This window comes from Tiliqua scincoides, chromosome 1 (genome assembly GCF_035046505.1).
Source record: "Tiliqua scincoides isolate rTilSci1 chromosome 1, rTilSci1.hap2, whole genome shotgun sequence".
NCBI classification, from domain to species: domain Eukaryota; kingdom Metazoa; phylum Chordata; class Lepidosauria; order Squamata; family Scincidae; genus Tiliqua; species Tiliqua scincoides.
Window position 1 is genome coordinate 2,508,107 of NC_089821.1, and position 12,998 is coordinate 2,521,104.

The following is a 12,998-nucleotide window of genomic DNA, read 5'->3' on the forward strand; positions in this document are numbered from 1 at the left end:
AGCACTGGTCTAGGATATCAGCTTTTCTTCACATTTCAGACAACGGAATCCAAAATTAGCTAGATCAGCCATTTTCAGTCATTGTGCCACAGTACATTAGTGTGACATGAATGATCGATCTATGGGTGTATCACTGGAGTTTGGAGAAGGATAATTTATTAGTAGAGCCATTGGGGGGTGCAAGTCCCCGGTCAGCAATGCAGTGTGCCTTGTCACAAGAGTCAACAAAGTCTACTCAAAGTCTACTTGAGTCTACTTCTACTCTTGTCACAAGAGTCAACAAACCAATAATGTGCCTGGACAAATTTAGTGCCATTCCAGTTTGCTAGAGATAAAAAAGATTGAAAATAGCTGAGCTAGATGATAGCTGCTTAGGAACTTACTGTATGGCAGATCAAACTGTATGGAGAGAGTTCGCCATAGGCAACCAGTCAAGTATTACCATTATTTCTCTGGATTTTGCAAGTAGTTGCAAAAACATGACAACATACAATGTAACACATAGTTCCCCCGGCAGTCAGAGCTGCCACACAATAAGTTTTTAAGCTGTCATCTACTTAACAATTTGTTCAGGTCAGACCCTACTCTTTTTAATGTGAGTCACATTCTAGTAGACAGTGAATATAACAGAAAAAGGTCTGCTTGATCATCTTTGCCTTCTAACTTCTTGTAATTGAATCACATTGCATCTGTAAAGTTGCATACCTCTTCATTGATAATGGTGGCATTGCTCAGCGAGCGCAATGCTGAGGTTATTTTCCTCCCGAGATCTGCTAAAACCATTTTGGCGCTTTCAAAGACAATTCAGATGTGATCTGTAAAGATATGTTAGAATACAAGTAAGAAATTATCCGCTTCCCCTCTCAGAGGCAACAGCATAGCTAGAGGGGGTGTAAAGCATTAAGTTTTTCATGGAGCTTCACCATGGCGTGCAAGCATCCCCTCCCCCTCAGAACCATTTGGGGGCGTGTAGCAAAACAGAGGCATTCATCTTAACTGCCCATGCACTCCATCATGCATTCGCCTCCGTTTTGCTCCCCCCCCCAGAATGGCTTTGAAAGGGAGGGGCCACTCGCTCAGCTCAGTGACACTCCCTACAAAATGTAGTGCTTTGCACCTCTTCTAGCTATGCCACTGCATAGCTGCACTAATCTATCAGTATTATAATGTAAGAATTAGCATAAGAAGATTAACTCTTGCATGAAAGCAAAATGCTAAACATACTAAGCACTAGAAGTTGTTTCCAACAAGCCCCAAGTTCCACTACTGACCCCACCTTGTCATATCATAAGTTTACTTTAGCCTGCCATCTGTTTCAGAATTGGTGTGCCATACAACAGGGGCATGAAGAGCAGAAATACTTTTCTAGAAACAAAAGCCCAAAGCCTCCTGGTGTGCACACATCTAACTGCACAGATCTTTGAATCCCAGCCTGTGTTATTTTTCAGCGAAACTAATTTATTTCAATTTTTAAAAATAGATGGTAACAGGTAAGTAAAGGCACAAAATGAAGGAAGTTAAACAATGTCTTGGTTATTCTACAACCAATGTTACAAGATAACAGGCATAAATACAACTTCAGAGAAATATTCAAAAATGTACGTAGTTTTTGCCACAGGAATCATTTAACTTATACTGTGTATAATATATTCTGTGTATAATGGGCAGGAGGTCTGGTCTAGAGGCTAGAGCCTCCGTTAGCCGGAAGATAACATCAGAAGGTCGCCAGTTTGAGGACACCGGCAGTTCCCTGAACGACTGAGAATGGCGAGACCTTGAAGCAGCTGACAAGCCAAGCTGAGTGATTCCACCTGCTCTTGGTGTCCGCAAGAAGCGTCTTGGCTGCCCTCCATGTGAGAGATGGAGCTGCTTGCCAGCCTGCATGGGAGAACTGGAGGCCAGAAATGAGACCAAGCCAGGAAGATCCATTCTGAAATGTTGTTGGTTCTTGAAAGAGAGAACCTCTATGCTTGTAAAAATCCCCTTGAGGGATTTAGAAACGCCTGCCTATGTAAACCACCTTGAATAAAGTCAGAGGAGTAATCTGATGACCAGAAAGGCGGTATATAAATACCTAGTAGTAGTTGTTGTTGTTATTGTTATTAATCCATGCATTTATACTCCAGTATTACTCACTTATATCAATTTGTAAGGACAAACAGATAAACTTTTAACACCCCTTAGAAATTAAGCTGACTAATATGACTTTCACAGGTTTACCGATTTAAATAATTCACTGATTTAATGCATTTATTCAGAAATAAACCCCACCAAGTTATACAAAAAAAATTATATCCTGAAACTACACCAGCTAATTACAACTGCCAGTTTAATGAGTAGCATTTTAAAAACACGTACAGTACATCCAAACCTGATTCAGTTCTTAGCCAGTTAATACAAATTGGATTTTGAAAACAATTTCCACTGAAGGATGTTTTGTTTTCATTATACCACAATTTCCAATACAATCAGGTTATGAAAGGTCCAAGAGAGTCAACTATACTTCGCTGGGTCCATAACTTTTGACCAATAGGCCAGCTATTGTTTCAAGGAGCCAGAGAGGCTTCTCTTTCTCGGTTTTAGCTCTACAGAGGCAAAGCAAGCATTTCTCCTTATTTAAAGAAAACAACCATTTCAGCACTAGATGTCAGCTATGGACGAAGTACTTCCTACCATCTAAATGTCTACCTTCAGGGGGCTACTTCCGCACCTGCCTACTTTACCTTCTAGTGAAGACAGACAGCAGCACTCTCCATGCATCACAATAATTCTTTGTGGCTTACTTCCCTGCAGACTGGCACCTCATAGCGCTGTGATCCCCTTATTTCTGGTCTGCCTACAAATATGAAAGTACTGAACAAAACAGGATTGCTCATTCACTTCTACGTATAAGAATTTACAACTTCTAACCAACTAAATAAGTAGTATCATCCATGAAAAGAGAAACTGCAATTGGAGCAGTTCCAAGCTACTCTGAGTGGCTAACAATTTTTTTCTGAAAGAAACCATCAGCTGCTTAGAACAGCTCACAACCACTGCATGCCTGCAAAGGGAGATATAGGAGAAGGTACTGTAACAGTGAGGAGGTGTCTCACTACCTTCTCCTGCATCCCCCCTGTGCCATGGGCAGGGAGACATGGTGGGCAGGCCAGCTCCAGCTCAGCCATTAGTGGTGTGAATTGGCACTCTCTCAAGGCATGGTACCCCGGGCAATGTACCCCATTGTCCCCCCCCTTAGATACACCACTGGTCTTGAATATGCAAATCTTGCAAACGCTAACTTCCCAAGCACTCATGCCAAAGCAGAACACGTTCTGCACTCTGCAAACGATAACGTACACATTAATCCAGACATCTTTTTTCAATGTCACACGTTGCCCATGGAACTACCAGCACTCAGTCCTTAATTTAAGCCAAGAGCCAGCAAGGGTTATCACAGAACTGACTTTCAATTTCAAAGCTCATTTCTGCACTGTGTGAAATAAAAATGAAGGCGAATACTAATTTTTAAAAAGCACACAGTGAGTATGAAAACACTGGGTCTCCCCCAGGCACATCCTGTTTTGCTGCAGAACAAGTTGAAGCCCAGCACTATCAAGCATGTCTAAAAGCAGCAAAACGGACTGCAGAAGCACAGTGGCAGCCTGCAACACTGATGCCCGTAACTCAGGGGTGCCAGTGCAATTACAGAAACTTCCAGGTCTCTTTGCTGTCAACGTGCGGCCACAAGGAAGGTGTTCTGCCTTCTAACCAATTCAACCAGCATTGCCTATGACAGCATCGGACCCAGAGATGTAACCAGAAACTCTGACGCCCGAGGCAGTGACATCATTATGTCACATGTTGTTGTGAAGTCTTTCTGGAGGAGTAGGAGACAGGAGTAGAAGCTGGCAGCTTCTGGCTGTAGAAGTAGTAGAGTAGAAGCTGGCTGCCAGGAGTAGAAGCTGGCAGCTTCATGCCTCCCATTCCTTCTTCTGTGGTGGCTCCCCTTCTGTGGGGGTGCAAAGCCGCCTGCACTGCCTCTTCCTCCAAGGAGAAAGCTGAAGAAACATCACAATGTCACACGACATCACACTGTGACATCACAACATTTGCCTCCTCTGGGGAGAACCTGGAAGCGACTGCCTTGCGTGCTGCATTACCCCCGCATTAGGTGCCCCACAGGCTCCACCCCAGTTACACCCGGTGGCATAGCTGAAGGGGGGCAGTGTGGCGGGGAGTCTCAGGCCGCTGGGCAAGCGGCCCCTCCCTTCAGAGCCGTTCCTGGTGGGGTGGCAAAACGGAGCCATACGGAGGGGCTGCTTGCCCACGGGCCTGAGGCTCCCCGCCACACACCCCCTCCAGCTACGCCACCGGCTACACCTCTACTCAGATCAGATGGCTGGTCCACCACCTCACGGCTAGAGGCACCCACCGGGGGCAGCAGCTGTCCAGAGACTCCGACAGGCGGGCGGAAGGTCCTCTGCCCTGGCTGGAGAGAGCAGGGGCTCAAACCCAGGCAGGTCTACTCGGAAGGAAGGCTCATTATAGTCAATGGCGCTTCCTCCCAGGAAAGCGTGGGCAGAACAGCAGCCTCAGAGCCCCGCAGGTCTACTCGGAAGTAGGTCCCACTGCGGCCAACGGGGCTTACTCCCGGGGCAGCTCTGCGGCCCTAGCAGGGCGTAGGAGGGCAGCCGCAGGCCTCGGGCTCTGAGCAGCCGCACCTGGACCCCGAGAGGGGCCGCGGTCCCTTCGAGAGACTCACCGCGGAACAGGAGCCGCAGCTCCGGGCGGCCCGGCCCGCCGCAAGGGCCTCAGCACGCTCAGGCGGCCCCCTTCCCTCAGCGGCACGGCGAACGCGGCCCCGACGCTCCCCTCCCGCTTACGGCCGCTCAACGCGAGTGTCACGTCACCACTGCGCGGAGCCGACGAGGGACGCTCTCGCCCCGCCCCGGAAGCACTCGCGCTTCCGCTTCGAGCCCGCGCGCGTCACGTGAGCAGCACCAAGAGGTGAAGGGCGGAGTGCGCGCGCCGTTCTTCCGAGGCTCCTGCGTGGCCGCAGCTCGGAAGGGGGAGTTGCCGCCGCCAGGCAGTGCGAGCCCAGGCGGGGGGGGGGGCCTCAGGGCCGGTCTGGGCGCGCTTACTTAGGCGCAAGCCGGCTGCAGGGCACGGGCTTCCTCCCGAGGAGGCCGCGTGGGACGTCTGCACAGGAGCGGGTCTGCGGGCGACGGGCCTTTGGCGTCCCGAGGAGCCCCCTGCGGCGGGCCTGAGCCTGCGCACCTGCTCCCAGGGAGGCCGCACAAGGCTGGAGCTTCCCCGCAGAGCTGGAGGGGCGCCTCGAGGCGCACGGAAGGTGCAGCGGAGGACGCGGCTGCGGCTGCACTCCGGGCCGGGCGACGGCAGGAGCGCAGCGTCCTCCTCGCTCCTCGTCCTGCCGGGGGCTGGAGGTGGGCGGGAGGCAGGCGAGGCGGAAAGCGCTGCCCGGTCGAGGTGAGGGGGCCTCCCCCAGTCCTCGAAAGGCCTCTGCCACCGCTGCTACGCGAACAGCGCGGCGCTTCTCAGGCTGCGGGAGGCTCCCCGCCCAGCGCAGGGCCTGCTCCTGCCCTCCCGCGAAGGACGTGCTGGTTTCACTCCCACTGCCCTGCGCTGGGGAGCCGGAAGTCGTTGTCGGCGATCTTGGGACTGAGCCCCTTTGCTGGCTCCGTGGGGCGGGGCTTCCGCTCCTGGGACCGCCCTTCTACGGGCGACGGCCGCGCGCGACTTCCTGGAAGGCGCGTGCGCGGAGGGCGGACGGGACCGAGGCTTTTCGGTGACGTCACCAGGGCTCGCGAGAGCGGCGCGTGACAGCCGCGAGCATGGATTTCCCCGAGGCTCGCCGGGCGGTGTTGAGCCTGCTGCGGGGGGTGCGGGCGAGGGAGCGGCCCCGCCTGCTGCGCTGGATGAGGACGAGCAGTAAGCAGGCCCCGCCCCTTCTCAGCCTCGAGACGGGGCTCCAGTCGGTGTGTCGCCTGGGGAGGGGAGGGAAAGCCCAGAGGTGGGAGCCCTGGGGGATGTGCCTGGAGCCAGTCTGTGGAACTCCCTGCCACTGGGTGGGCGTCAGTGCTGGCCTGGGCGCCTGTGGAGCTGGGTGCGTGTCGGTGCTGCCTAGCGTCTTGAAGGGGGACTGGGCAGCCCATCACTGGTTGGGAGCCCAGGTGGGTGTGCTGGAATCAGTCTGTGGAACTCCTTGCCACTGGGTTTGCGTTAGTACTGGCCTGGGCGCCTTGAAAGGGGTCTGGGCAGAGTGGAGGAGGAAAAGCCCATCACTGGCTGGAAGCCCTGATAAGTGTGCCTGGAATCAGTCTGTGGAACTCCCTGCCACTGGGTGTGGTGGCAGTGCCTGGGTGCCTCTGGGAAGGGATAGAGAGATTTCTGGAGGAAAAGTCCATCGCAGGTTACAAGCCCTGATGGGTCTGCTCTGAGATCAGTCTGTGGAACACCCTGCCACTGGGTGTGGGGTGGCACCTGAAGGCTTGAATGCCTAAGGGGGCTGGACAGGATGAGGGCAGGAGGAAACGTGCATTGTAAGCCACAATGGCGCATGCAACCTCCTGGCTTTAGGAGCAGGCTGTTTCTGGATGCCAGGCGCAAGGGAGGGCACCAGGACTGTCTTGTTCTCTTGTGAGTCCTTTAAGGCAGGTGCCTGAGTGCCTGTGTGTTGCTGCTGCCACCGCCCTGAACAGCTCTGATGGCAAACAGGTGGGGCTGCTAGAAAGAGGTGCCTGAAGGTGGACTTGACTGAGACATACAAAATTATGGTGTAGTGGTTTGGGAGGGGGACTTCGACCTGGAGGATCTGGGTTCGAATCCCCCCTCAGTCATGAAGTTTCCTGGATGACCTTGGGCCAGTCACTTTCTCCCAGTCTTACCTACCTCACAGGGTTGTTGTGAGGACAGAAGAAGGGGAGCAGCTGTGTACACCACCCTGAGCTCTTTGGAGGAAGGGCGGTATAAAAATGTGAAAAATAAATAATAAAAATTTTGTTCAGGGATGGATAGAGTGGATAAAGGGATGCTCTTTTTTTCTCTCACACAACACAGAACAAGAGGACACCTGCTAACACTGAATGTTGGGAGAGGACAGACAAAAGAGAATACAGTAGAACCTCTTTAGGTTGACCACCCAAGGGACTGGAGGAGATTGGTCAACATAGGGAGGTAGTCAACATAAGGGGGGAAAGGCATTTAAGTATTATCATGTTTTGCTCCCAGGACAACAAATGCAAGGCCAAGTATTGTTTGGATTGTATTTTTAAATGTTTAATTGCAAATATCAATGAGAATTGATCCTCCTATGATGCTTACTATTTATATCATCTATATCTATCAAGAGACAGAGAATAAACAGCCCACAATCAGTGTTTAAAAAAAACCCTGAAAATTCATAAGCTTAAAAAAAATGTAAGTTTTAAAAAAAATACTTGGTTTCATAGCAGACAGGCAGACCAATGCTATCCCTTGCCAGCCCACAGCATGTACCATGTTGCATAGCCCCAACAGCTTAAAAAAAAACAAACACTTTTTTTACTTAGGCTGCCTGGCCTCCACTGGGTCTCCTCAGATTCACTAAATGCCAGAAGGTGTTTGATATGGTATCTCACTAAAAGCTGTTGAGAAAACTCCACAGTCAGGGAATAAAAGGACAGGTTCTCTCATGAATTGGAAACTGGTTGAGGATCAGGAGAGTGGGTGTCAATGAGCAATTGACAAAAAAGGTGGAGAGAGGTGGAAAGTGGAGTGCCTCAAGGATCTGTCCTGGGACTGGTGCTTTTCAACATTTTCATAAATGACCTGGAGACAGAGTTGAGCAAGGAGGGGGGCAAGTTTGTGGATGACACTAAACTTTTCTGAGTGGTGAAGACCAGAAGGGATTGTGAAGTGCTCCAGAAGGATCTCTCCAAACCGGGAGAATAGGCAGCAAAATAGCAGTTGTGTTTCAATATAAGTGTAAAGTAATGCACTGGTGATGGGAACCAAAGTGAAAAGACAGTGGCTGCACTGCACAAGCAACTTCATGTTCCTCACAACTTGGTACATGTCCAGGTACAATCGGCAGCCGGTGCAGGTCTGTCAGCTATGTGCAGTGTACCCACCTATAAAAACCCTTTCGCACACCCGCTAGCAAGTGTAGGGGAGGGATTGTCGCGTGGCTTTTTGCTTTTCCAAGATGGGAAAAAACACAGGCCCACAGTATTGCGTTCAGTGGGCAACTTACGGAGGGTAAATTAATACTCTGTGCAATGGTCGAAGTGATCAAGATACAACATACGGAGGTGGTCAATATAGAGAGATTGGTCTCCCGTAGTGTATATGCAGTGTCTGTCCATACTGTGAAAATTAGGTCAACTCATTATAGAGAGGTGGTCAACTTTGGAGGTTCTACTGTATTTATTTACCCAGCGTGTAATTAGTCTGCAGAACTTCTTGCCACAGGAAGTGGTGATGGCATCTCACCTGGATGCCTTGAAAAGGAGAGTGGACAAATTTCTGAAGAAAAGGTCCATACAGGAAAAGCCATGATACGTATGTGCAACCACCTGGTTTTAGAAGTAGGCCTCCTCAGAATGCCAGATGCAAGGGATGACATAAGAAGAGCTCGGTTGGATCAGGCCATAGGCCCATCTAGTCTAGCTTCGTGTGTCTCACAGGGTGCAGGTCTCTTCTTGTCATGTGCTTCCAGAGGCACCTGGTGGGCCACTGTGAGACAGAGAAACTTGGACTAGGTGGGCCTTTGACCTGCTCAATCAGGACTTTTATGGAGGGAGGGACTGGGAGATTTGCGGGCCATTCAGGTGTTGCATGACCCTGTCACTGCATGCCTGGTCAAGTTGATTCAGTGCTCTAGATTAGATAGCATTAGCATGAAAATTGAGATCCCACAGAACTGCAAACCTGGGAGTCCTCAGCACTGAGTTCAATACCAGCTCTGTTAGGGGTCAGTGTGATAATAGAATCCCTAACTTTTCTTAAGTACCCTGGGGGCTGGGGATAAGAATAGGCCCTCAGTTTGGCTGTACTTGTCCTTAAGAGGCGACTAAACAGCCACTGGGTAGATGGGACTCATTAGCCTGGGAAGGCAGCTCATCTGAGAGAAGGAAAACCCTGATCCCAAACCTCCACTGCCCTGTGGCTACATCCAGTTATGGAAAAGGCTTCAGGAGTCAACCTTGAGGCAAAATCCGGAGCCGAAGTCCCTGAGGCAGTTCATGGCTGAACACAGTCACGTTCTGGCAACTCCTGCGACGCCACTGGAACCAACCGTATTGGCTTCTGCCTTTCCATTGGACCATTTCAGCGACGTGGAGAGGGTGGATTTGCTGCATTGGTAACAGTCTATCCTCCATATCTACTTTACCCAGGCATCGCGCACTGGAGAGAACACTCTGTTCCAGAACCACTATTCAGAGCGTGATACCATAGTCTTTCGAGACTGAAGGATACCAACACAACTTCTGTTAATTGTCCCAAACCAGGTACAAGCATTCAGAACTGGAGGTAAGCCAGACAGGAGCCCTGGAGAGGGAGATGGCATTCCTGCAGCTGATAGATGGGAAGGAGGGGCTATCAAAGTTGTGTAGACGTAGTAGCCAAGAACACCGGTGGCTACAACAGAGAGAGGTGCATTCATCTATCCGGTGAGCATACGCCAGCAGACTTCCTAAATGCAATTGATTTGGTGGTTAACAGGGTCCTCTGCTGACCTGTCACTTCTGTCATCAGCCATTTCAAATGCCTCTGAAACTGGTTCCCAAACTGTGTTAGAACCCACTGGTGGTTGCAGTCTGATTTTTGGGGGGTCCTGCAGCAACTCAGTAGAACCTCCAATGAAAAGGGCAGATGACTACTAATTGCCTCAAGTACTGAGGCTATTCAGAAATTAGGTAGTTGCTAATTGCCCTGCAAAGTGCTCAGCTCCTACAGTTTACAAGTAAGTGTAAATATAGCAAGATAAATGTTTGAGCATCTTTTTTCCTGGTGGTTATTGTAAGTAAATAAATAAAAATATTATTTCTTTCTACAGCAGATCTTTTTTTTTTTTTAAAGCTTCGTAAACATAGGTGTGTTGGACAGGTTGTTATTTTAAAAATTGGATCCTGGGGCTAAAAAGTTTGGGAACCACTGCTCTAAACACTAATTAAAACACTAATTCCGTATACATTAAATTAAAAAATGGACTATAAATATTAACTACTGCAGATAAGGGAAATAACATTGAGGAGCATTCCAACATGATAATAGCTTTCTGCAAGTGAAAAGCAAGTACATCCAGGAGATGGCTAAATTAGAACTGTTTGCCCTGATGTGATAGTGTGGTCCACTTAGAGCAGCCATTTTCAGCCACTGTGCCGTGGCACACACTGGTGTGCCGTGAGTGGTCCACAGGTGTGCCACAGGAAGTTGGGGGAAGGTCATTTATTAAGAGGGCCAATGGGAGATGTGAGCCCCCCACTGGCAGCATGGTGTGCCTTGTCAATGGTCAAAAACCTGATGGTGTGCCTTGACCATTTTAGTGCCTTGTCAGTGTGCCGTGAGATGAAAAAGGTTGAAAATCACTGACTTAGAGAGTATATACTTATTTGGAAATGCACTCAGAAATGTTGTCCCCCACCTGTAATATTAAATGATACAGTGCTCAATCCTACCCAACTTTTCAGCACCAGTGCAACCGCAATGCAGCCACTAGGTACGGGTACAAATGTTCCCATACCATGAGGAGGCCTCTGTGACTGCCTCCCCACCACAAGATGCAGTCCACACCCCACTGGCACAGCTACACTGGCACTGGAAAATTGGATAGGATTTGGCCTGCAGTCCACTCTTTCATTTCAGATGGTTGTTGGAAGAGGTTTGTAAACCTGTTCTAAAAAGACTTCTTTCCCTCTTGATATATTCTGGATAAACATTCTTTTAGCCCAAGTCCCATCTCAGGTTAGTATACAAAACTAAAATTTATTATTTTGCTTGAGTTTTTCTTGAGAGCCAGATGGCTTGGCGCTTACGGATCATCACATAGGCTTCTGTTTAAATAGCAAATTACGTCTTCGTGTTGAGATGCAAAATGCTTGCTAAATGTTAAACCTGGAGCAGTATCCCATATCCTGAACACTTGGACGGGAAGCATTCTGGATTTTGGATTTTTCTGTGTTTCGGAATACTGAATGCAACAATTAAACCTGCTATAGCGCAGCCTGTGCTGTCCAGTGTGGGTGTTGGCCCAGCTTGCTCCTTCTGCAAGTTCCTCCGAGCTACTTGCTTGGTTCAGTGGCGCCTTCTGTGCAGCCTGAGGCCAGGGTTGCAACATATCCAGGTTTGTAGTGCCCCGTGGTATGCCAGAGGGTGCACAAAATAGTAAAAAAAAAAAAAAATTGTCTGCATGCTCATCATACATTGTGCTATGCCAACCAGACTTTTTTCAGAAAAATCATATCGGCTCTCAAGAAATTGTGGTTTTGGGAATCTTTTGGCATTCCTGGGTGAAGAGTTGCTCAGCCTGTAAGGTGGTTAACAGCCGAATTCTATCAAGTGCATGAAGCGGACTGACAGAGCCTCCACTGCTTGCTGTGGGATAGCTGGGGACCAGAGAGCAATGGAGGCAGGGCAAGAGCACTACACATCTGCTTTCCCAGAGGGAGGGGTACACTGAGAGGCAGCCCACAAAGCTTAACTGACCAGTGGCTTCAGGTGCACTTGGGGAGGTAGGAGAGAAAGGAAAGGGAGAGTGGGGTGTTTCTGATCTTGGATGCTAGTTGGCAGGATGATCCTTGGATAGTGGTTGGAATGAGGAGTGACTTGATGCAGCATCAGCTGGTTTCCAAAGTTGCATGACAGCAAAGCAGGATGGGGTCAGCAAAGAAAAAAGAGCATAAGGCTCTTGTGTCCAGGGATTTTAGAGATTCTCCCCCCCCCCGCTCCAGAATCTTATCAAAAGATCCTCCTTTACTAGTTGAGGACCCCTGCTGAGTGCTGCCTTTGACTTTCACAGCCAGTTGAGGGTTCAGTAGCCAGTTTGGAGGTCTGTTGGCTTATTATCATGCTTCCTTGGTTGAATTTTAGTCACAGGTTTCAGGAGGACCAGTGGAGTTGGATGTTCTTTGTTTTGTAAAACTTGTTTTTTCCAAAATCAGGAGCCCTTAGGAAGTGGTTGTGGTCAGAAGGCAAAAATTCTGCTGTTGAGCAGGATATTGGAATTCTGGAGTCCGCAAACGCCATTTGCGTTTCCATCACATCATTCAGTGGGGGGGGGGGAGATTACTTGTCTGAGCAAAAGTATGGCCTTCCTGGCCTCTCGGTCTGAGGCCTCTTGACTGCAAGTGGTCATGTGACTGGTCTGGCCCATGCTCTCCAGGCAGGTATTCAGCACCAAACACAGAAGTGTTGGCATCCTTCAGTCTCGAAAGACCATGGTATCGCGCTCTGAATAGTAGTGCCGGAACAGTGTCCTCTCCAGTGCACGAAGCCTGGGTAAGGTAGATATGGAGGATAGACTGTTACCCATGCAGCAAATCCCCCCTTTCCACATCACTAAAATAGTACAATGGAAAGGCAGAAGCCAGTTTGGTAGGTTCCAGCCGCGTCGCAGGAGTTGCCAGAACGTGACTGTGTTCAGCCATGAACTGCCTCAGGGACTCCGGCTCCGGCTTTTGCCTCGAGGTTGACTCCTGAAGCCTCTTCCACAACTGGATGTAGCCACAAGGCAGTGGAGGTTTGGGATCAGAGTTTTCCTTCTCTCAGATGAGCTGCCTTCCCAGGCTGTTTAGTTGCCTCTTACGACAAGTACAGCCAAACTGAGGGCCTATGCTTATGCAGTATATATGTGTTTCCTACGTGCCTTGAAATGAAAGTCTACAAAAGATGGACCAGGTCGCAATGCTCAATCCATCAAAAAGAACAAAATTGGTGGCCACAAAACATTTAGTCCCTGTTTTTCAAACCTCTTCTGCCCTAACGGGACAGCATTTTTAATAATAACGGCCAGCTAG

The 12,998-nt window shown here is 49.5% G+C and overlaps 2 protein-coding genes across 4 annotated transcripts in view; one reads left to right on the plus strand and one right to left on the minus strand.

Annotated features, from left to right (window-relative positions):
* The window catches only part of LOC136639781 (signal recognition particle subunit SRP54), a 42,890-nt gene extending 37,977 nt beyond the window's left edge, over positions 1-4,913 (minus strand). Inside the window, exons 1-2 of one of the 3 annotated variants that reach the window (XM_066614311.1) lie at positions 4,745-4,913; positions 706-815 (exon numbers count right to left, since the gene is read on the minus strand). In XM_066614311.1, coding sequence (XP_066470408.1) covers positions 706-783 — 78 coding nt within the window. In that variant the 5' untranslated portion in view covers positions 784-815; positions 4,745-4,913. Of the gene's footprint in view, positions 1-705; positions 816-4,414; positions 4,432-4,744 lie in introns of those variants that run through there. The other 2 variants (XM_066614283.1, XM_066614292.1) reach the window with 2 other exon arrangements.
* Positions 4,914-5,128: 215 nt separating this feature from the next.
* LOC136659918 (uncharacterized) overlaps positions 5,129-12,998 on the plus strand; it is a 28,345-nt gene continuing 20,475 nt past the window's right edge. Inside the window, exon 1 of the mRNA XM_066636793.1 lies at positions 5,129-5,931. Coding sequence (XP_066492890.1) covers positions 5,835-5,931 — 97 coding nt within the window. The 5' untranslated portion in view covers positions 5,129-5,834. The remainder of the gene's footprint in view (positions 5,932-12,998) is intronic.